This window comes from Saccopteryx bilineata, chromosome 3 (assembly GCF_036850765.1).
Source record: "Saccopteryx bilineata isolate mSacBil1 chromosome 3, mSacBil1_pri_phased_curated, whole genome shotgun sequence".
Classification (NCBI taxonomy): domain Eukaryota; kingdom Metazoa; phylum Chordata; class Mammalia; order Chiroptera; family Emballonuridae; genus Saccopteryx; species Saccopteryx bilineata.
The window spans coordinates 215658488-215683973 of NC_089492.1; the positions used below are offsets into that span (position 1 = coordinate 215658488).

Sequence of the window (25486 nt, forward strand, 5' to 3'; positions counted from 1 at the left end):
TGTAAGTGACCATTCTTTCACTTGGTTCCCCCACTGCCTCTATGAAAGCACTGGGTTTTATTTGTTTGTTTGTTTGATTAATTTGTTGACATGTCTGTGTCCCCCTTCCGAAATACAGGCACTCTAGAGCAGCTATTATATTCTGGTCAATCTTTATTTTCATAGTCTTGCTTAGAAGCTGTCATATATTAGAAGCTCAATTATGTGGAATGAGTGAATGAACAAAAGAAAGAATTATATAAGATTCTTTTGAAGGAATATTTTTAAAGTTAAGATAAAACAGCCTGACCAGGTGGTGGCGCAGTGGATAGAGCGTCGGACTGGGATGCAGAAGGACCCAGGTTCGAGAACCCGAGGTCGCCAGCTTGAGCGCGGGCTCATCTGGCATGAGCAAAGAGCTCACCAGCTTGGACCCAAGTTCGCTGGCTCCAGCAGGGGGTTGCTTGGTCTGCTGAAGGCCCACGGTCAAGGCACATGTGAGAAAGCAATCAATGAACAACTAAGAAGTCACAACGCACAAAGAGAAACTGATGATTGATGCTTCTCATCTCTCTCCGTTCCTGTCTGTCTGTCCCTGTCTATCTCTGCCTCTGTTAAAAAAAAAAAAAAAGTTAAGATAAAACACTCAAAATTATATGATAATGACTTAGGTATATTTACTTACCATAAATTCCACATTTTTCTATTTAACATAACTTTTTCCATATATGTATCCTGACATTTACTATCACCTAGCTGTACAGATAATTTTGTAAATTATAGTAATTGTTTTATTGTATTAATGTAACAGAACATCCAAACGCCTTATGGCCGACAACTCCTGACTCTCTAATGGGCTCTCCATAGCTATCCTGCTCATCTGGGATCTTTCACGTGCTGCTTCCACCTCTCAGCTATGGCTTACTTTTTTTCTAAGCTGGCTCTTATGCCTCTGATTATTCTGTCCTTATCTAAGTGACCAGGAGAATAAGAATAATGGCTCCTGAACCAAAGATAATTTTATAAAGCAGATAATCAGCACAAAATGAATCACAGAATCACAAAACTGGATAAAACAACATGTGTCTATCATCCAAATACTGTTGCTGTTTGTTTTGACTTTTCTTAAGAAGTTTTTCCGCCCTGGCCGGTTGGCTCAGTGGTAGAGCGTCGGCCTGGCGTGCGGGGGACCCGGGTTCGATTCCCGGCCAGGGCACATAGGAGAAGCGCCCATTTGCTTCTCCACCCCCCACCCCCTCCTTCCTCTCTGTCTCCCTCTTCCCCTCCCGCAGCCAAGGCTCCATTGGAGCAAAGATGGCCCGGGCGCTGGGGATGGCTCCTTGGCCTCTGCCCCAGGCGCTAGAGTGGCTCTGGTCGCAGCAAAGCGACGCCCGGGAGGGGCAGAGCATCGCCCCCTGGTGGGCAGAGCGTTGCCCCTGGTGGGCATGCCGGGTGGATCCCGGTAGGGCGCATGCGGGAGTCTGTCTGCCTGTCTCTCCCCGTTTCCAGCTTCAGAAAAATACAAAAAGAAGTTTTTCCATTGATTTGAGAGGAAGGGAAGGGGGGAGGGAAAGAAAGAGAAAAAGAGAGAGAGAGAGAAGCAGCAACTTGTTGTTTCACTTAGTTGTTCCATTTAGTTCAGTACTCACTGACTGCTTCTTGTATGTGCCCTGACAACGGGGTCAGACTGGGGGCCTCTGGCACAATGGGCCAACACTTTATCCACTGAGCTACCTGGCCAGATCTGTTTTTGACATTTTAATTCTTTTTCTCATTTCTTAACCAAAGTAAGACTATTCCTAAGTACTTCTGCTAATCCAGAGAATTGGAACAAATATCTGCTACTGATTTTTCTTTAAAAAAATGTAATTGGAAGATTTAAAGAGATGAGTAAGCTATGAGATCACTAAATTTGTTCTTAGTCAACATTTAAATCTACAAAAATTTTCAATAAAAATATATTCACTAAGATTCAGTAATAAGTACTACAAAATTTTAATTCCAGTACAGTCTAATAAGAATATTAACTTTGTAGTTACCTTTACAAATTATATACACATTACTAAACAATAATAATCTGTTCACTAAGCTTATAAATGCTTATTCAGAGAAAATGCTGAAGAAATAAGTTAATTACCAGTAGGAAAAAAGATAAAATCAGCATTTGTTGATCTAGACATTCTTGTGAAGATCCACAAATTCCCAAAAATGATGGAACGATATACTGTCATTTTTATTTTATGTAAAGAGAGCTATATTCTACACCTGTGTAGTCCAACATACCATGTACTAATAGCCACCTATAAGTTAAAAATTCAGTTCCTCAGTTGCCCTGGTCACATTTCAAGTGCCAAATAGCTGCAAGCGGGTAGTGTCTACCACAGTATACAACACAGACAGGAACACTTCCATCACAGCAGAAAGTATGATTGAATAGCACTTCCCTAATCCACGGCAAAATGTAAACTTCTAAATACTTTAAAAATATCAATACAAGTTCAAATAGCAATTTTTTAGTTGACTATTTAGTAGGAAGAAAAGGCATACATTTACAGATGAAGAAATAATTAAATACAAATAGTAATAAAGACTTTCAGTATATAAAATTTTATATAGCTTAATTTATACCATATTGAATAGACCATGAATAGACTGTCAAGGTAATTTAATCCTTCATCCTCATTGTGCAGATGAGAAAACTGAAACTGAAGAACAGTACAAGAAAAAATAACTCTTATTTAAAATATTTAATATAGCCAAATAAAGGCACTATTGAAACAACCACAATGTTTTATAATTGACAATAAACTGAAACAAAGTAAAGTCTAAGCTATATGTCTTAGAATCAGCTTTTCCACTGGATACAAAAGCTGTTTAAGCACAACTGTTAGTATTTCAGGTTCTGGGGTTAGGCTGCCTACGTTCATATGCTGCTCCTTGACTTATTAGTCCTGCAACCTTATGCAAGTCATTTAGATTCCCGAACCCTCTATTTCTTCAACTATAAAATATAAAATAAATAAATAAAATAAAGTAAAAATAACTACTTCATAGAATTGAAAAGATTAACTGAAATTATTCATGCAAAGCACTTAGAGAACCTGGCACATAGTAAGCCTTCAAAAAATGCAGTTATAAAATTTGCATTTTGGTTGAACCTAGTCTTACTGGTGACTTTTTAATTTCTAATCTCCTTAAATTCTTAAAACAGAGAGATATTTTGGAAAATATACAAAGATCATTATGCAAACATGAGGTTACACAGAGTGGCTGTAGCACTTGTAGTCATGGGAGCATTTACATCCAAATCTCTATCAACATTTCACCCATAGGCCTCAACACTTCTGCCATGAGAGTGTAATATAAAGCCCCACAGACAATCACTGGGGTCTATTATTTTCTTTTCTTTTTTTTTGGTGACAGAAACAGAGAGATAGAGGGACAGATAGGGACAAACAGGAAGAGAGATAGATGAGAAGCATCAATTCTTCATTGCAGCTCCTTAGTTGTTCATTGATTGCTTTCTCATATGTGTCTTGACCGGGATGGGGGGGGGGGAGTAGAGCGAGTAACCCCTTGCTCAAGCCAGCGACGTTGGGTCCAAGCTGGTGAGCTTTGTTCAAACCAGATGAGCCCACGCTCAAGCTAGCGACCTCTGGGTCTCGAACCTGGGTCCTCCGCATCCCAGTCCGAAGCTCTATCCACTGCGCCACCACCTACCTGGTCAGGGTTTGTTTGTGGGGTTTTTTTGTTTTTTGTTTTTAATGAAATAAGCAAACTAACAAAAAACTTCCCAGGTTAAAATAAGTGGCATGTGTTTTTCATGTTGGTAACTGTGGCTAAACTAAAAAGTGAGAGACTGGATAATTAAAACAACATGAGTTTAAAACTTCTTGGGAGATTTACGGTATATACTCATATTTCTACAACATTATGTCTTTGTGTATTAGCTAAAGTTTAAATAACTACATTTACACTTTGAAACACATATATTTATTTTGAGAATAATTTTTTAAAAATACACAAAACAGGCCCTGGACGGTTGGCTCAGCGGTAGAGCGTCGGCTTGGCGTGCGGGGGACCCAGCGTTCGATTCCCGGCCAGGGCACATAGTAGAAGCGCCCATTTGCTTCTCCACCCCCCCCACCTCCTTCCTCTCTGTCTCTCTCTTCCCCTCCCGCAGCCAAGGCTCCATTGGAGCAAAGATGGCCCCGGCGCTGGGGATGGCTCCTTGGCCTCTGCCCCAGGCGCTAGAGTGGCTCTGGTCGCAGCAGAACGACGCCCCGGAGGGGCAGAGCATCGCCCCCTGGTGGGCAGAGCGGTGCCCCTGGTGGGCGTGCTGGGTGGATCCCGGTCGGGCGCATGCGGGAGTCTGACTGTCTCTCCCCGTTTCCAGCTTCAGAAAAACACAAAACAGCCTGACCAGGCAATGGTACAGTGGATAGAGCATTGGACTAGGATGTGGAGGACCAGGTTGTAACCCGAAAGTCGCTGGCTTGAGTATGGGCTCATTTGGTTTGAGCAGGGTCTCACCAGCTTGAGCATGAGATCATAGACATGAATCCGTGGTCGCTATCTTGAGCCCAAAGTCGCTGGCTTGAGCAAGGGGTCACTTACTATGCTGTACCCCCGCCCCTGTCAAGGCACATATGAGGAAGCAATCAATGAACAACTAAGGAGATTAAGGAGCTGCAATGAAGAACTGATGCTTCTCATCTCTCTCCCTTCCTGCCTGTCTGTCCCTATCTGTCCCTCTCTTTCTGTCTCTGTCACACACACACAAAAACCCCCACAAAACAAGAATGTAATGGTATAAGTTATTCTTTCATTAAGTTTTAAGACGTATTGGCATGTCCTGTAGTGCTGCAGTGGATAAAGTATCGACCTGGAACCCTGAGGTTATCGCTGGTTCAAAACCCTGGGCTTGCCTGGTCAAGGCACATACGGGAGTTGATGCTTCCTGCTGCTCCCACCTCTCTCTTTCTCTCTCTTTCCCCTCTCTAAAAAATAAATAAAATCTTTTAAAAAGTTTTAAGAGCTATTGATACAAATTCCTAGTTCAGTACTATAGGTATGCAACTTAACGTTATCTGCAGAAACTGTGGAAATGAGAATGGACTCTCCTTAGCTTTTAACATTTACCCGCGTGAATGTTTAATTTTAAGAGCAGAGGAGTAACTTTCAGTAGAGAACAACTTAGGTACCAGATTGTCAAAGATAAGTAAGACCCTTTCTAACTATCTTTATGCCCGGTTTGTCTTCTGGAATATTTTTAGAATTAAGCTCCAGAATTGCTAATATGAAACATGGTACAAACCAAACCTCAAGTTTCAATCGACCTTATATTTTAAAATCAGCTTTCCAAATCAAACATTTTCCTATTGGTAATTTTCAGATTTCTAACTTCACTTTCCATAATTAGCACTTATTGTATATTGCTTTCCAGTTACTTTTATTTGGATATTGTCTCTCTTATACTAGAAAGTAAATTTCTTGAGCTTTTACTCACACAGTATCCAAATGAAACTAAGGTAATTGATGGGCAATTTGAAAATATATGTATTAATTATTTAGTGATGCAGAATGGAGTCAGGGAACCAGACTCTGTTCCTTACTCTGGTATCACCAATAGTACGATTTCAACTCCAGCTTCTTCAGAGGTCAGGCTCTTTGCCTTTGAAATGGAATGGTTACATAGTCTATCTCTAAAATCATTTAAACTGTACTTCTAAAACTTTATGCTTTCATGTATCCCCTAAAGTTGATATAACTACATTCAAATTATGAAAGGTATATATTTTCAAGAATAATTTAAAAAAACACACAACAGATATATATCATAAAGTTATTCTTTTCATTAAGTTTTTAAGATATAGCAATAACATTTTTTTATTCACTACAGTAGAACAGCAGCAACACATGCCTGATAACATTACTCCAAATTAAAATTACAAACCGATCAACCCGTTACATTTCAAATAACTGCCCCTCTGGAAGCCGTCATTTGTTATTTTCTTTTATAACGTCACAAGATTTACTCAAACTACTACAATGACACTCAGTTTCCATTAATAAACCTACATACAAAGCTGGCAAACATACATATGAACTAGGCTATCACTAACAGTTAAAACACAAGAAAGAGGCCCTGGCCGGTTGGCTCAGTGGTAGAGTGTCGGCCTGGCATGCAGAGGTCCCGGGTTCTATTCCCGGCCAGGGCACACAGGAGAGGCGTCCATCTGCTTCTCCACCCCTCCCCCTCTCCTTCCTCTCTGTCTCTCTCTTCCCCTCCTGCAGCCGAGGCTCTATTGGAGTAAAAGTTGGCCCGGGTGCTGAGGATGGCTCTATGGCCTCTGCCTCAGGCGCTAGAATGGCTCTGGTCGCAACAGAGCGACGTCCCAGATGGGCAGAGCATCACCCCCTGGTGGGCGTGCCGGGTGGATCCCGGTCGGGCGCATGCGGGAGTCTGTCTGACTGCTTCCCCGTTTCCAGCTTCAGAAAAATACCAAAAAAAACACACACAAAAAAACCACAAGAAAGACTTTATTCATTGGAATAATTTAAATATATTCAGATAAACATTTAAAGTTCCCATTCTGCTTTCTATAAGTATTCCAAGGTTATCCCATAGCTATAAGCTTCAAATTATTACTGTCTAGAGAAGAACTGGTTTGGTAACTTAATAACGTAAATACAGTAGTTCTCCCTATCCATGGGAGATACATTCTTAAGGCCCTCAGTGGTTGCCTGAAACTATGCATAGTACTGACCCCTATATAAACTATTTTTTTTCCTATACATACATATCTATGATAAAGTTTAATTGACAGAGTATAGTATGTGAATAACAATAGGAACTAATAATAAAATTTAAAAATAATAATATACTGTAATAAAAGTCATGTGAATGTGGTCACACTCTCAAAATATCTTATTGTACTATATAAACCCTTCCCGTGATACTGTGAGATGATACAATGCCTATGTAATGAGATAAAGTGAGGAGAATGACACAGGCATTGCCACTATAAGGGTTACCTGAATATAAGCACTGTGATATCATGACATTCAATCTGATAACCAAGATGGCTACTCAGAGACTAACAGGCAGGTAGTGAGTATGCCAAACAAAAGGGATGGTTCATGTTCTGGGTAGGATGGAGTGGGATGGTGCCGAACTCCATCATGGTACTCAGAACAGCACAAATTTAAAACTTAAGAATTGGCTTTTTTATGGAATTTCCCATTTAATATTTTCAGAATGCGACTGATCACAGGTAACTGAAACCACAATAAACAAAAACATGGATAAGGTGGGACACTATATATAGATCACAAAAGAGTCTATTATCATTATAAAAATATAAACACTGTACAGGTCAACATTGCTAATAAAAATCACTGATATGGTTCAATTCCCAAGCACACTTTTTGTAATACAATTTGCACATGATTTAGCTTAAATTAATACAGCTTTAGTTAAAAGAGAAAATGACAACGCATTAGGCACAAATAATTCTTTACACTTTTCACATTCTTTATATTTTATATTATAGTACAGTTAGTACATTTGTGCAATTTTTACAAAAAGATAATGAAAGTTCTACCTCTACATTGATTGGCTTTTTAAAATCTCCATATCACATGCCAAATTGTGTTCATTGATCATCTGTATGATAGTATTACAACCAACTTCTCTGGAGCTCCTGAAAATTAACACCAAAACCTGACTAGTGAAACACATACCATATATTCTGATCTCACTATTCATATTAAACAAAATGAATGACTAAATCTTTCCAAATCAATTTTGCTTTATTGATACAGAAAAAGTAACTATTTCTTCATGCTAAATTACAAAATTAGCCTAAAACATGTAACAAACATAGAAACATTAAAAGGTCTGTTTACACAAAATGCAATAAATCATCAGGCATTCCCTTAGGTGCTGAGATGTAATCTACTCATGGTGATATAACAAATATCATTTCTCCTATATCGTCATTCAGAATGACCATATAACAAATATCATTTGTTATATGGTCATTCTGAATTTTAAAATTGGAGGTGAACCTGACAAAAGCAAATACACTTTTTTTTTTTAACACAACAGTCCTGATCTGGTATATATTGAGGGGGACCAAAGTTTTGCCACCCCAAAATGTGCCTTTTGGAACATAGATTTTAAGCTGGTTATTAAGAAACAAAAGACTCAGAAAGAACTTTTGGCCCTCTCGCTTTACCTTCCTAAAGAAATTCAGATAGGAAAAACTTGCTTAATGAAAGGGGCATCGTCTGACCAGTCAGCGGTGCACTGGATAGAGCGTGGGACTGGGATGCGGAAGATCAGGTTGGAGACCCGAGGTCGCCAGCTTGAGCGCGGGCTCATCTGGTTTGAGCAAAGCTCACCAGCTTGGACCCAAGGTTGCTGGCTTGAGCAAGGGGTTACTCTCTCTGCTGTAGCCCCATGGTCAAGGCACATATGAGAAAGCAATCAATGAACAACTAAGGTGCTGCAACGAAAAACTAATGATTGATGCTTCTCATCTCTCTGTTCCTGTCTGTCTGTCCCTGTCTATCTCTCTCTGTGACTCTGTCTCTGAAAAAAAAAAAAAAAATGAAAGGAGCGCCCTGGCCGGTTGGCTCAGCGGTAGAGCGTCGGCCTAGCGTGCGGAGGACCCGGGTTCGATTCCCGGCCAGGGCACATAGGAGAAGCGCCCATTTGCTTCTCCACCCCTCCGCCGCGCCTTCCTCTCTGTCTCTCTCTTCCCCTCCCGCAGCCGGGGCTCCATTGGAGCAGAGATGGCCCGGGCGCTGGGGATGGCTCTGTGGCCTATGCCTCAGGCGCTAGAGTGGCTCTGGCCGCAACATGGCGACGCCCAGGATGGGCAGAGCATCGCCCCCTGGTGGGCAGAGCGTCCTGCCAGGTGGATCCCGGTCGGGCGCATGCGGGAGTCTGTCTGACTTCCTCTCCCTGTTTCCAGCTTCAGAAAAATGCAAAAAAAAAAAAAAAAAAAAAAAGAAAGGAGCATCACCTTAACATCATAATATAAACTACAAGTGTCAGACAGGGAGAAATGCAGCAAAGCCTGTTTGATAGACTTCCCTCTATGCCTCACTGTTTCAGGGTGGCCCAGAAAGAATTTATCACAAGTCTGAGCTTTTAATCTACCTGTAATAGCCCACTTTTCCTTTGAAATTCCTGACCACTGCCCCCCATCCTTTGTCCAAAATGCAATATAAACCTCAATTGCCTAATGTGTCCTCAGGTTTCATATCTTATGGCACCCCCAAATGTACATCAGAATGGATTCTGGAGATTTTCTCCTGTTGATCTGTTGCATGTTGATTTATTAGCCCAAATAGAGGAACTTAGAAGGTGGGATAAAAATTACTTTTCCCCCTCACTACATATACGTATAGCAATACAGAAATTCAATTTTCATATATATATATATATATATATATATGAATATATACATATTACTGTTTGTTGTAAATTGTGGCCTGCCTGCACTTTTAGCTCTGAGGAAAGAATTCATCAGACAGTATTCTGGAAGCTCTTTCACTCCGAGTGCTACAAAATAACTTTTACACAGTTGCCGATTCTTGACTGTCCTGAGAAAGACAAGCCTATATTGCTTTTTTCCCTCTAGTGGATAAAGTTGCTCTTCAGTCTTACCATATTTTACATTCCTAATCTGAAGAGGGGGGCTCTCTAAAACATAGTTCCCACTCAGGATTAACGTCACCTGTGGAGAGCCAGACTAGCAGCCCCTCACCTTGGAGTAAGGTTGGGTTGCAACGGTGATGGAGGGAACAGAGCCAATTCTGCCTGCAGGACTACCTGTGGCTCCCAAAGAAGGGGGTGGTGGTGGAAGCGAAGGTTATGATGGTACAAGGGACTTCTTTAAACGCACCATATTTGGGGAAGTGTTTCAGAATGTGTAGGTCTCCCTTGCTCCAGTGAAAAGGGGGAATCGTGGGGACCGCTCTTCTCCCTCCTCTTTCCATCAGGCCCTTCGCGCTCAGCCCTCACGCCGGACTTGGGGGGGAGGGCGGTGGAGGAGGAAGGCAGCTGGTCCCCAGGGCCCCCTCAAGCAGCTCCCGACCGCCGCTGCGAGGCCTGGACCATGCCCACGGCCTGGGGGCACCGACCCAAGGGGCGCTCGGTGCGCCGCGCCCGCGCGCCCGCTCGGGTTGCCCAGACCCGGCCCTGACTCACCGCTCTCCACCTCGCTGCCTTTCTTGGCGGTCGCCGCGTTCCCCATGACTGGGGCGACGGAAAGATGGGGTCAGCGAGGGGGGTGGGGGATGGAGCCGTCCCCGCCGCTCCACCGCAGAGGCTACTCCCACTTTTGCACGGACCAGAGCGGTGAGTGCTCCCGGCGCCGAAGCCCTGAGTACCGGCGGGAAGACTGGGCCGGTTCGGTACGCGGGCTTCAGAGAACTCCTCGCCCGGGCGGTAGCGACGGCGGCCGCAGCACCCGCCACGAGCAGACACTCCCCCTGCCCCGGCCCTCCCTCCCTGCGCGCCCCCGGGCGCCCGCGCGCCCCGGCCGGGTCCCGGTCTCTCTCCCCGGGCGGGTGTGCGCGCCGGAAGTGACGTGACCGGGAACTCGCGGACCCTCCTGGGGGGTCGATCGGCCGGCGGAGACAGACCTGTACGGCCGGGACTGGCTGTCCCGCGGCCCTCCGAGCCGGATGTTGTCGTCGGGCTGGTGTCCGGGTGCCCACCCCCCAGAGCCCGCGTGTCCAGTGCCCGGAGCGGCGCCGGGAAGCCGTGCTGGGCTCCGGCGGCTTGTGCCCCGCAGCGCGGCGGCTTCTCACTCTGCGGCCGTCTTCTCCCCGCACCCTCGGCCGGAGAGAACCGCAGCGTCGGGAAGGAGATGACTTGCGAGGGGACATTCCTAGTTCCCGCCTCTGGATCATTAGGGCTGTTCAGTATGAGCCGCGGAAACAACCTCGTCCCTAGTCACGATGATGGTTGGGCGCCAGTCCGCCTCGCGGATACGGGTGTTCGCCGAGCCCACCGCGGTGTCCGCGGGGTCCTCCCGCAGCGGTCACACGCCCTGCGATGTTCCCAGGGCGCTTTCCCTCGCCGCGGTGTCGCCGGTTGCTGCCTCGGGTTTTGTCAGACATCCCAGGAGGAGGAAGGGCAGTATCCGTATTTCTGCAGAATGCCTATTGATGTGCGCCCTTTTATGGAGCAGCTTTCGGTGTAGATGGTAAAATAAACGCATTCCTAACTGGTAGCTGCGTGTTTATTAATATACATACATCTTAGAGCGCGTAAATTTGAAAATAGCTTTGCTTAGCGGGTAATTTATGTAGCACGATAGTATTTTTCTGCCATGTCTCTTTGAACTTCGCGCTGTGAGCATTTATTCCATATTTGGTGTGGAAAGACTAAATTTCCCGAGGGGCAGAGACCACATTAAATTTTTTGTGTTCCTAAGGCAGTAATTATTTAGTGGATACCTGTTGATTCCTCAGAATTTTTAAAAAATATTACTGACAAAAACGGAGTTGCAACTTGAGAGTTTGTCAGTCAGCTCTTCCTGCTATTTCTTACTATAAATTTTGTTAAACCAATTTAACAAACATTTATATCATGATACTATATTTTAAGTACTATACAAACAGTAGCTCATTTTATCCTCAGGTATGTTGCTTTATTATTATTATTTCACTTATGAGCAAACTGAAGCACAGAGAAGTTAAACAACAGCCTAGGTTACACAGCTATTTGGTGGGAGTAGAATCTGAACCTAGGTAGTTGAGTTCCAGAGTCTGACCTATATACATTATGTTGATCAGAAACCTATTGATGCGGTGGTAAATTGCTTTCTCTCTAGTAAAAATCCCATTAACTTGATAATAGTTGCAGTGAGGTTACTGTTTGGGGAAATTTGTTATATTTTTTTCTAGGTTTCCATTAAACTCAAGTAACATAAAAATAATAGAATGTTTGGGTGATGGACACACAATGAAATATACAGATCATGTATCACAAAAATGTATACTTGAAACCTATATTATCCTATTAACCAATGTCACCTTAATAAATTTCATTAAAAAATAATAGAACAAAGGGTTTGGTCTAGATGTCGTAAGGTTTTGTGTCAGCATTAAACAGTATTGCAATAGTGTCATCCTTTTCATCACATTTAGTTTTGTGTTGTGGATGTGACATTTTGCCCTCCATACAAAGAAAGTTCAATAAATAGCATTAGGTCAAATATATACCAAATTAAAGAAAACTTTTTAATATACTTTATTCTGGAAGGTATCTTTCTAGAATCCTGGAATTCTCATACTGGCCGTATGCTAGCTACAAGAGACCCACCTCAGAACAAAGATACAGACTGAAAGTAAATGATGGAAAAATATACTCCACATAAATGGAAACATAAAGCTGGGATAACAAAACTTATATCTGACAAAATAGTCTCTAAAACAAAGGCTATAGTAAGAGACCAAAAGTGACACTACATAATGATAAAGGGAGCAATTCAATAAAAGGATTTAACCATTGTAAACAGTAATGCACTCAATGGAGTAGCACATTAATACATAAGGAGATCTTGATGGACATAAAGAGAGAGATAATAGCAATACAGTCATAGTTGGGGATTTTAACAACCCATTGACATCAATAGATAGGTCTTCCAGACAGAAAATCAACAAGGAAATGGAGGCTTTCAATGACATGCTAAATCAGTTGGATATCTTCAGAGCACTTCACCCCAAAACAGCGAACATCCATTCTTTTCAAGTGCACGTGGAACATTTTCTAGATATGATCATATGTTAGGACACAAAACAAGTCTTAATAAATTTAGGAAGATTGAAATCCTATCAAGCATTGTCTCTGACCACATGGTATGAAACTAGAAATCAACTTCAATAAAAAAAACTGAAAAACATTCAAACACATGGAGGCTAAATAGTATGTTTTGAACAGTGAATGGGTTAACACTGAGATCAAGGGAAAAATTTAAAATTACCTGGAAACAAAAGAAAATGAACATACAACAACTCAAAAATGTATAGGACACAGCAAAAGCAGTCCTGAGAGGGAAGTTTATAGCATTAACAGGCTTACCTTGAAAAGCAAGAGAAATCTCAATCTAACCGTACATTTAAAAGAACTAGAAAATGCACAACAAATAAAGCCCAGAGTAAGTAGAAGGAAGTAAATAAAGATCAGAGCAGAAATAAATGATACAGAGTCTAAAAAAACAATACAAAAGATCAACGAAACCAAGAGCTGGTTCTTTGAAAATAAATAAGATTGACAAACCTTTAATCAGACTCATGCTGAAAAGAAAGGACCCAAATATATCAGAAATGAAAGAGAAGTAACAACTGACATCACAGAAATACAAAAGATTATAAAATATATGCCTTTTTAGGAACCAGCTTTAATAATAAAAGAATTGTTTATTTATAATTTGTCCCTTTACATAATCTTGAATTCCAGATCTCTAATAAGAAGGCAGCCATCTGTTTAGTAAATCATTAATTTGAAAAGGATGCAGTTAACCGTGATTCTAGAGTTCGATATATCAGAACTACGTCCTGAAAAACTAATAAGCAAAAAATTCAGCTTTGCAAAATGTCTCCCTTTCTCAATTTAATTTTATCATTAGTTGAAAAAGAAAATTAATTGTTAATAAAGAAAAACTCAACAATTGGAAATATTATTTTTTCCTTATACTAACTAATATTTGTTTCTTAGCTTCCACTGCTGCTCTGATCAAGGAAAATTATAATTTAACAGTATAGTTTCATAGTTTTTAACTAGTTAACATTCACAATGATTTAGTTGTAATTAATACAAGTTGGCTTTTTATTGTTAAAGTTATCTGTGAGAATTCAATTGTTTGCATAGCGTCTAAAAGACTTTCAAGATTTTTTTTTTTTTTACATTTTAGAAAGGATTGAAATTTTATTAACTAGTTATTCTTGAGTGATTAGAGACTGGAGCTCGCATGGGGCAATGCTATCCTTTGCAATGAATGACTTTGCTGTAACTTAGACAAGTACAAAGGTAGAACTGTATTTGGTTTCCCTATGAAAGCAAATTTATAGCAAGTTTCTTACAAAATTCACGAGCTGATTCTAAAATCCATATGGAAATGCAAAGGACTTGGAATAGCTAAAACAACTTATAAAAAGTAGAGCCAAGTTGGGAGACTTTAACCTGACTTAAAGATTTATTATAAAACTACAGGATATTAGGGTTCTCCAAAGAAATAGAACTGCGAACTTGAAAAACGAGGAAAGCTGGTGGTATAATTTAATGAGTCTAAAGGCCTGAGAGCCAAGGGAATGGTGTGATTAGTCCCAGAGCTCCAAGGCCTGATATCCGAGAGCTCTGTCATCTGAGGGCCAGAGAACATGGGTGACCCAACTCAAGAAAAGAGAATTCACTCTTCCTCCACTTTTTTGTTCTATTTGGGCCCTTAGCAGACTGGGTGATGCCCACTCACATTGGTGAGGGTGAGTGGATATTCTTTACTCACTCTACTGATCTTCTGGAAACACCCTCATGGACACACCCAGAAATAATGTCTTACAGCTATCTGGGCATCCCTTAGCCCAGTAAAATTGAACCATAAAATTAACAGTCCTATACAATAATCATCAGACTGTGTTGATGGTATAAAGATAAATAAGCAGATCCATAGAACAGAAGAGAGAATCCAGAAAGAGAACTGTACATATATTTTCAATTGATTCTTAACAAAGGCACAAAAAGGTTAAGTTTCATATTCAGTGGAGAAAGGTAATGGTTAAACAGATAGTTCCATAACAATTTGATCCTTATGTCACGTATTTTGATCATATATCTATATTTGAGTTATATAGGAACATTAACTCAAAATGTACCATATACATAAATATAAAACAAAACTATGAGAGATTTTCTAGGTAGATTTTGTTGTTAATTTCTAGTGTTATTGCATTGTTGTCAAAGTACATTCTCTGTATTATTTTACTCTCTGAATTCATTTAGAGGGAGTTTATGGCCAGTTACATGGTCAAATTTTGTTTATCCTACCAGTCTGCACGAAAAGGACTCCTCCACTAATAAGTAGGAGATCATTTCCATGGCAGTGTCTCCTACGGTCAGCCCTGAGCTATTGAGCTCCCTCATTCATGGGATTCCTCATTGCATTAGTGAATAAAGGATCATCTGGGCGCTTTTAAGAAATAAAGCAGTCAGTGGGTTCTCCAATCTCACGTGAAATATCTGTCCAAAATTCACACACCTGGAGCCAGCTGAGCTTTTCTTTAGTACTATTCCAATGCATTTCTAGTATTCCCATCTCATTTAGGTAGGCATCAGAATGTCCAGGCTTCAAAATGTCATCTCAAACTATATTAGGACAGCCCCAGAAGTCCTACCAGAATGTTGAATCACAAAAAAAATGGGTGAATGTTCCCCATATCAATAAGATTTCATCCATCCAATCCTATATTTTTCTACCTCCTCTACTAGTAGTCTACTCCTACAGTTGTTACCATAGTTCCTGCAAGTACTTTTTAGCCAGACCCGAAATTCCTTTTGTGTATACAGTGCAGTCAGCTCTTGTTATTTGAGGTAGTTGTGTTCTATGAAGTCACTGAACCATATCCCTAAGTTAAATACAAGGTTAGATATCTGATAACTTTGGTTCATAACATTTTCCTTGACTGATCAATACATAGCCTTGTTTTATATGTGTTGCTGTTTAAAGACACCTTAGTTAATAATATATGTGGTTGATTCATTAACATTGTATAACTCATGACTGAATGAAGCTAATCTAAGACATATTTTCTTCATAAGGCACAACACAGTCTTTTGAACTTAAAAACATTAGACAACAACCTGACCTGTGATGGCGCAGTGGATAAAGCATTTACCTGGAACACTGAGGTTGCTGGTTCAAAACCCTGGGCCTGCCTGTTCAAGGCACATATAAGAGTTGGTACTTCCTGCTCCTCCCCTCTTTCTCTCTCTCTCTCTCTCTCTCTCTCTCTCTCTCTCTCTCTCATTCTTGTCCTTCTCCTAAAGGAATAAATAAACAAAACAAAGAAAAACATTAGACAGCATTTCAGAACTACCCTTGGGGGCCATTTTAAACAGCAAAATTACCAATAAATAGCACAAAATGTGAAGAAAACATGGTATTAGAAAGATTTGAAAAAGGTCTGAGAGCTGAAACAAGAAGGCAGTGTGGACTTATTCAACCTCATCTGGGTATCTACAACTAGCAACTCAAATTTTTGCAGCTATACATACAGCTGCAAATGACCATGAAAGTACTGTATCAACTTGGTGGTTACAAATAAATTTTAACAAGTAGGCAAACTTGACTGACCAGGTAGTGGTGCAGTGGATAGAGCATCAGATTGGGATACAGAGCATCCAGGTTCGAAACCCCAAGGTCACTGGCTTGAACACAGGCTCATCAGCTTGTGCACGGGGTCACTGGCTTGAGCGTGGGATCATAGACATGACCCCATGGTTGCTGGCTGGAGGCCAAAGATCACTGACTTTAAGCCAAAGGTTGCTGGCTTGAGCCCAAGGCTTGAGCAAGGGCTCCTTGGCTCTGCTCTAGCCCCTGGTCAAGGCACATATGAGAAAGCAATCAATGAACAACTAAGGTGTCACAATGAAGACTTGATGCTTCTCATCTCTCTCTCTCTTCCTGTCTGTCTGTCACTATCTGTCCATCCCGATGTCTCTCTCTCTCTGACCTTTTTGCAAAAAACAAACAAACAAAAAAACAAGTAGGCAAACTTGCAGATCTGGAGTTCATGAGCCTGATCATGCAGTGGATATGGCCTGGGGCCCTGAGGACCCAGGTTCAAATCCCCAGGGTCACCAGCTTAAGCGCAGGGTCACCAACTTGAGGATAAGATCATAGGCATGACCCCATGGTTGCTGGCTTGAGCCCAAGGTCACTGGCTTAAGCAAGGGGTCACTGGCTCAGCTGGAGCCCCCTGGTCAAGGCACATTTGAGAAAACAATGAACAACTAAGGTACTGCAACAAATAATTGATACTTCTTATCTCTCTCTCTTCCTGTCTGTCTGTCTGTCTCTTGCTCGCTAAAAAAAAAAAAATCTGGAGTGCATGAATAATCATTATCAACTGTATTTTCTCAAGCAGGAACTATACTTACCTGTTCAATGCAATGAATGGAGAAGGTAGATCTTGAAGATGATAAGCATTTTCTTTGAGGCATATGTCTCAAGTGAGGTTCTTGAAAGATTTTTTAGCTCAGTGTCTTCTTCTTTTTATTTTTCTTAGAGAGAGGCAAGGAGAGAGAGGAACATCATGCTACTCTTGTATGTACCCCGACCAGGGAATCAAACTGGCAACCACCATGCTCTGAGACAATGCTCCGACCAACTGAGCTATCCAGCTAAGGTTTAATATATACTGCTCATAAAAATTAGGGGATATTTTATAGCTTCTTATTCATTTTGAAATATCCCTTAATTTTTTTTTATAAATAAATTTTTATTTTAATGGGGTGTCATCAATAAATCAGGGTACATATATTCAAAGAAAACATTTCCAGGTTATCTTGTCATTTAGTTCTGTTGCATACCCATCACCCAAAGAGAGATCGTCCTCCATCACCCTCTATCCAGTTTTCTTTGTACCCCTCCCCCTCCCCCTCTCCCTCCTTCCCTCCCCCCACCTCCCGTAACCACCACACTCCTGTCCATGTCTCTTAATCCCGCTTTTATGTCCCACCAATGTATGGAATCCTGCAGTTCTTGTTTTCTTCTGATTCGCTTATTTCACTCAGCATAATGTTATCAAGATTCCACCATTCTGCTGTGAGTGATCCGATGTCATCATTTCTTCTAGCTGAATAATATACCATGGTGTATATGTGCCCCATCTTCTTTATCCAGTCTTCTATTTTTTTTACAGTGATTAAAAGCCTTTAAGCAAACTCTTGGCCAATACAGCAAGAATCCATAAAAGAGTAGTGTCCGAAATATCCCTTAATTTTTGTGAGCAGTATATATACAGAGGCAGATTTAACGGTAGGTGCACCAAGCTCTCACCCTGGGCCCTGATTTCTGAAGGGCCCCGCAAAATGCCATCTTTACACTTTTTCTAATGAAGGGAAGGCCCTTCACTGGGCCCTTAGGGGCCCAATATTTTCTTCTGCGCCCAAGGCCTCAACCAACCTTAATTGCCGTGTGTGTGTGTGTGTGTGTGTGTGTGTGTGTGTGTATTTTAGAGACAGAGAGAGGGAAGGAGAGAGGGAGGAGTGGGAAGGGAAGCATTTATTTGTTGTTCCATTCAGTCATGCATTCACTAGTTGCTTCCCCTGACCAGGGATCAAACTGTCAACCTTGTCATTTCAGAATAGTGCTCTTAACCAACTGAGCTAACTGGCCAGGGCCAACTGATGTCTTCTAACAAGGGACAGAGACCTATTCTGCTGTTCGGCGTAATCTGGTGATATTAGTCTCAGGCTTGCTTATGGGTCTTCAGAGTCTGTCCTTTTCCTATTAAAGCCATCTTTGACATTGAAGACCTGGAAAGGCTGGACATTCCATCTTTATCATAGCACTAGCACTCTTACAATCAGAGCTGGAGTCCAATTTTCCTATAGCCTGCAGGAGATAAGGATCACCTTAAACAATACTATTGAGTTGCAAAAATGTGGATTAATAGTTGGAAAAACCCGAGCTTGTCTTTTTCTTCTTCAAGTCTTCTAAAAGTTAGCAACAGCCAATATCACCACCATCCTTATAATTACTATTGTTCCCATATCTTTTGCATTCCATAGCTACCCTGTAACCCAGTGTTAATCTTTAATCTTCACCCATCCCAATCCCATTTCACCAGGTAAGACAGATAAGAGAGGATAGCCAGCAAAATTTTAAAATAAAAAGCAATAACTTTCTTTATCAGATGTTAAAATATATTTTAAACCAAGCTAGAGTGCTGTCCCTCATCCCCGCCCCCCCACATTGACAAATATTTTGTCATTCATCTACAAATGAAAATGCCTTTATGGAAACCATGGGATCCAGCACCACTCACCAAGTAACGTAGGAGAGTCTTGCCCACCTGTGTTTCAGGTAACAGACAGACCTCCAGCCTGGCTGTGGACACTGAAGTGTCCTGTGAACCGCCTCCAGCTATGCTTGACTCAGTTCAGGAGCCCCTTTGTGCAACACTTACTGAGACAATCACTCATGTACAAGAGACCCTTTGCTGAAGTCCAGGTTTTCTGATGAGAGGACCTAGCACTCCACTGGAGAAAAATTTAAAAATCAGTTTGAACACATTGGAACAATTTAACTTTAACTGAGTCACTTCACTTGTAAGGCAGCACAGGTTAGGTCCAAGAGAGATATTCCTTGGCCCATTATTTCTCCGGTAAGGGAAAGAGCAGGCCCTCGCTTCCCCAGCTATGTGGATGGTGACAAAGAGGCTCATTTTTCTCTCACTCCATCTAGAATAGTAAGAAGAAATCTCCATAAGTAGAAAATGGGAAGAGACTGGGAAAGTAGTACATAGGACTGTTGGAGGACCTTAAACAAGCAGGAATCCTAAGTGCTTGGTGGACTTCATCAAGAAGCCTCACCTACACCCACAACCACTCTGTGGCCAGCACCTTGCATGTGCTGCTAAATGTGGCACAACCCTAATGAATATTCACTCAAGCAACAAGGAGTTTTAGAAGATGACTACTTAGCTCATCCAGATTGAGCGGAGGCTCACCAGCTTGAGGGAGGGGTCACTGGCTTGAGTGTGGTATCATAGACATGACCCCATGGTTGCTGGCTTGAGCCCAAAGGTTGCTGGCTTGAGCCCAAGGTCACTAGCTTGAGCAAGGAGTCACTCGCTCTGCTGTAACCCTCCCCTTCAAAGCACATATGAGAAAGCAATCAATGAATAACTAAAGTGCCTCACTTATGAATTGATGTTTTTCATCTCTCTGCCTTCCTGCCTGTCTGCCCCATCTGTCCTTCTCTCTGACTCTCTGTCTCTGTCAAAAAAAGAAAAAAGAAAGAAAAAGAAGAAGATGGCTAGTTAGCATGCATAGAAAACAAGCCCAACTCTGCAGGACAGCAGAGACATGCTATAACAGTGGTACCCAACCCCCGGGCCACGGTCCGTGGGCCATTTGGTACCGGTCCGCAGAGAAAGAATAAATAACTTACATTATTTCTGCTTTATTTATATTTAAGTCTGAATGATGTTTTATTTTTAAAAAATGACCAGATTCCCTCTGTTACATCCGTCTAAGACTCACTCTTGATGCTTGTCTCGGTCACGTGATACATTTATCTGTCTCACCCTAAAGGCCGGTCTGTGAAAATATTTTCTGACATCAAACTGGTCCGTGGCCCAAAAAAGGTTGGGGACCACTGTGCTATAAGAAGCTGTCAACACTCATCCTGATGTATTTTAGGTTAGAGAGAAGGCATATAAGCTTAATAGTTCTGCCACAAGGGGGAGCAAGAGTGTGCCCATAGAAGGTCTGAGAAAGCCTCAGAATCTAGCAGGGCTAATGAAAGTAATTTTTCTCCCTGAAGGCAGTTAGTAAAAACTGAAGGAGGTTACTGCTACTTCAAATGCAAAGATAGCCTCATAAAACTCCAATGAAAGTGAAAAATTAAGGAGAAACATGACACCATCAAAAGATCATAATGTTTCAGTAATCAAAGATACAGAGATCTATGATTTATCCAATAAATAATTCAAAATAGCTCTTTAAAGGAAACTCAATTAGCTACAAGAAAATACAGAAACACAGGTTAATAAAATCAGGAAAGCAATACATGAGCAAAAGGAGTTTAACTAAGAAACAGAAATTATACAAAAGAACCAAACAGAAATTCTGAAACTGAAAAGGTCATTGAATGAAATGGGAAAATATAACACACAACACCAACAGCAGACTTGATCAAGCAGAGGAAAGAATTGGTGAGATTGAAGACAAAAAGGTTTTCTATTCAAAAGAACAAAGAAAAAATGAAAAGGTGTGAAGAATGCCTACATGACCTATGGGATACTATTTATAGAGCCAATTTGTGAATTCCTGTGTTCCAAAAGGAACGGAGGAAAGGAGACAGAAAGCTTATTTAAAGAAAGAGTGGTGCCCTAGCCAGGTAGCTCGGTTAGAGCATCATTCTGATATGACAAGGTTGTGGGTTTGATCTCTGGTCAGAATCATACAATAATCAACCAATGCATGCATAAGTAAGTGGAAAAACAAATTAATATCTCTCTATCTCTTTTTCCCCCCTCTCTCTAAAATCAATAATAAAAACAGAAAGAAAGAAAGAAAGAAAGAAAGAAAGAAAGAAAGAAAGAAAGAAAGAGAAAGAGAGAAAGAAAGAAAGGCTGAGAACTTTCCTAATCTGGCGAAATTTTTGGATATTCAAGTTCATAAGCTTATAGGTCACCAAGAAAATTAACTAAAAGAAATCCTCTCCAAGTCACATTGGAACAAAACTGTCAAAAATAAAAAAAACAAAGAAAGAATCTTAAAAGTAGCAAGAAAAAAAAACACTTGTAACTTACAGGCAACCCCATAAGACCATTAGCAGATTTCTCAGCAGAAACATTACATACCAGGAGAAAATGAGATGAGTGGTGAAAAAAACAAAAAAACCCACAATTGCCAACCAAGAACACTTTGCCTGGTAAAGCAGTCCTTCAGAAGTAAGGGAAAGATAAAGACTTTCCCTGACAAACAAAAGCTGAGCTAATTTACTACTACTAGACCTTTCTTACAAGAAATGAAAAAAAAGAATCTTTCAAGCTGAAATGAAAGAATGATAAGTACATATGAAAATATATGTCACACTTGTAAAGATAAGTATGTAGTAAAATTCAAAATACTCCAATACCAAGTGCTGGCTGGTTAGCTAGTTAAGAGTGTCATCCCAAAACAAGGTTGTGAGTTTGATCCCCAGTCAGGGCACACAGAAGAAACAACCAAAAAATGCACAACTGGGTGGAGCAAGCAACAAATACTTCCCTTCCCCCTGCCTCCCTTCCTCTCTCTGTTTAAAAATCACTAAAAATTAACTGCTGGCTGGATAGCTCAGTAGGTTGGAGCATCATCGTCCCCGAGCATGGAGGCTGACAGTTCAATTCCCCAGTCAGGGCACATACAGGAGCAGCTCGATATTTCTGTCTCTCTCTCTTCTTGCCTCTCTCAAAAAAGAAAAACAAAATTAAAAAATACTCCAATGCCATAATACAGTAATGCATTAATTCTAATATCCAGTGGATGCCTGAAGCCATGGATAATACTAGACCCTATATATACATGGCTATAATAAAATTAAATTTATAAATTAGGCACAGTAAGAGATTAACAACAATAACACATAGTAAAATAGGACAGTTATAACAATGTACTATAATAAAAGTTATGTGAATGTGGTCTTTCTCAAAATCTTATTGTACTGTACTCACCTTTTCACTTAAAGGAAGCATTTTGTGGCTTCTCTTTGGCATTTCTGAATCGCCATCATCATTACTCTTGCATTTTGGGGCCATTATTAAATAGAATAAGGGTTACCTGAACTGATTCCCTGTAATACTGTGACAGTAAAGGGATGATTCACTCCTAGGCGGGATGGAGATTTCATCACATTACTTAGATTGGTATGCAATTTAAAACTTATGAATGGGTTATTTCTGAAATTTTCCATTTAGTATTTTGGACCATGGTTGATAATGGGTAACTGAAACTGCAGAAAGTGAAGCTATGGATAAGGAAAGACAACAGCGGGAATTTTAGTGGATATTATATAAAAAAATAACTTATCATAGTAAGAAAATTGATACTACAGTTAAATATAGTTTACCTTACACTCCAAATAAGATTGCTTAAGTAACCTTTACTTATGGTCTAAATCTTCAAATTCTCTTTCAAATTCTTATCTATTTACATTAGCTCAGAATTTAAATAACCTGAGCCAGGTCACTACAGTAAAGACAAGAAATTCTAAGCATAGTATGTCACTCCTTACTTACCTCTAGTCTTCCCATTTAGTTGCACAGGAATGTTAGTTTTTGGTGCTCCACAGAGAAGATTCAAGGATGATGCTTTGAATAATGGAATATTACTTGGCTTTAAAGAAAAGGAAAGCTTACCCTTTGCAACAACATGGATGGACCTGGAGAGTATTACGCTAAGTGAAATAAGCCACTGAGAGAAAGGCAAGTACCATATGATTTCTTTCAAATGTGGAATCTAATGAACAAAATGAGCTAACAAGCAAAATAGAAGCAGATAGTTAGAGAACAGACTGACACTTGTATGAGAGGAGGGAGGTTGTGGGTCTGCATTGAAAAAGTGAAAGGATTAAGGGGGGAAAAAACCAAGACAAAAAAAACTCATAAACACAAACAACAGCATGAAGATTACCAGAGAGAAAGGGGATTGGGGGAAGCAGAGGAGGGTATTGGGAGAATAAATCATGATTGAAAGAGACTTCGGGTGGTGAACATACAATACAATATACAATGATGTTTTAAAGAATTGTACACCTGAAATCTATGTAATTTTATTAATCGATGTCACACCAATAAATTCAATAAAAAAGTTTTTAAAAATAAGGAAATCAATCAGTGTAATGAAATCTATGTAATTTTATTAATCGATGTCACACCAATAAATTCAATAAAAAAGTTTTTAAAAATAAGGAAATCAATCAGTGTAATGCACCATGTGAATAGAATGAGGGGGGGGGAACCATGTATCATCCCAACTGATGCAGAAAAAGCATTTGAAAAAAATTATTATAATAAAAAAAAAACCTTGACAGACTAGAAATAGAAGGAAACAGCCTCAGCATCATAGAAGGCATTTTGAAACACCCACCGCTAACATAATATTCAATGGTGAAAGACTAAAAGCTTTCCCTCTACAATGCAGAACAAGATCAGATAAGGATGCACTTTTTCACCACTTCTGTTCCACACTTTACTGGAAATTCCAGACAAAACAATTGGGGGGGGGGAACACAATTAAAGGCATCCAAACTAGAAAGAAAAAAATAATGATGATTACTAGAGTGGAAGCAGGGTGGGAGGTAGGTTGGAGAAGGTAAATGGGGAATAAATGGTGATGGAAGGAAACTTGGGGTGGCAAACACACAATACACTATTCAGATAATGTGTTATAGAATTTTACGCCTGAAACCTCTATAACTTTATTAACCAATGTTACCCCAATAAAGTCAATGAAAAATAAATAAATAAATATTAAAACGTAGAAAACTTAGTGCAAAGCTACAGTAATCAAAACAGAAGTACTGGCATAAGGGTAGACATATAGATCAACAAAATAAAATTGAGATTCCATAAATAAAACAGAAATATAAATTAAATTTTATCAAGAGTGTTAAGACCATTCGATGAAAACAGAGAGGTCTCTTCAACAAATGGTACTGGGACAACTGGATATTCACATGCAAAAGAATGAAATTAAATCCTATGTCACACCATATATAAAATTAACTCACATAGATCAAAGACCCAAGTATAAGCCAAAACTATAATTTTTAGAATAAAATATGGGGGTAAATCTATCAGACTTTAGACTTGTCAGCAGTTTCTTAGATATGACACCAAAGCACAATCAACAAAAAAGTATAATAAATTAGACTTCATTAATAATTTGAACTTTTGTATATTAAAGGATAGTATCTAGAGAGTGAAAAGACAACCCTCAGAATGGAAGAAAATACTTGCAAATTATTAATTTTAATAAGGGTTTAGTATACATAATACATAAAGAACTCCTACAATTCAACAACTAAAAGACAATATAATTAAAAATTAGCAAAGTAATTTTAAAAATCGGTTGCACGTACTGACTGTATTAAATGTCACTTAATTGTATACTTCAAAATGGTTAAAATGGTAAATTTTATGTTATGTGTTATCACAAGTGCATGGAATACACACCTGCTAAGGATTCCTAGGAGTGAGTCCCCAACGCTCAGCAGCATCAGACATTATCAATATTGTAAATTTGGTTGATCTTACAGGTGCAACATAGATGCTTTAATTTGAGAAATTTTAATTATTAATGAGATCAAGTAGCTTTCCCTGTAGTTATTAAAACTTTGAATTTTTTTAATTTTGTATTTGTTTCTTTTGTATCTTATTCTGTTTTAGTTGTAAGGACTTATTTTTAGTTCATTTTTAGAGAGAGAGAGAGAGAGAGAGAGAGAGAAGAAGGGGAGGAGCAGGAAGCATCAACTCCCATATGTTCCTTGACCAGGTAAGTCTGGGGTTTTGAACCAGCAACCTCAGCATTCCAGGTCGATGCTTTATCCACTACGCCACCGCAGGTCAGGCTAGTTGTAAGGACTTTTTAATGTTTATACTAAACTTTCATCTATCATGCACATTGCCAAAAAAAGAAAAAAGAAAAAAAAGAATGATGCTTTGAAATTGCTGGTCAACCTAGTTAGGTTAGAAGGGTCAGAGGAGAACT

General features: G+C 40.1%; 1 protein-coding gene across 2 annotated transcripts in view; it reads right to left on the reverse strand.

Annotated features, from left to right (window-relative positions):
- The window catches only part of PRKACB (protein kinase cAMP-activated catalytic subunit beta), a 160770-nt gene extending 150216 nt beyond the window's left edge, over positions 1-10554 (reverse strand). The window contains exon 1 of one of the 2 annotated variants that reach the window (XM_066268795.1): positions 10205-10554. In XM_066268795.1, the coding sequence (XP_066124892.1) occupies positions 10205-10250 (46 nt within the window). In that variant the 5' untranslated portion in view covers positions 10251-10554. The remainder of the gene's footprint in view (positions 1-10204) is intronic. The other variant, XM_066268798.1, reaches the window with a different exon arrangement.
- Between the last annotated feature and the right edge of the window lie 14932 nt (positions 10555-25486).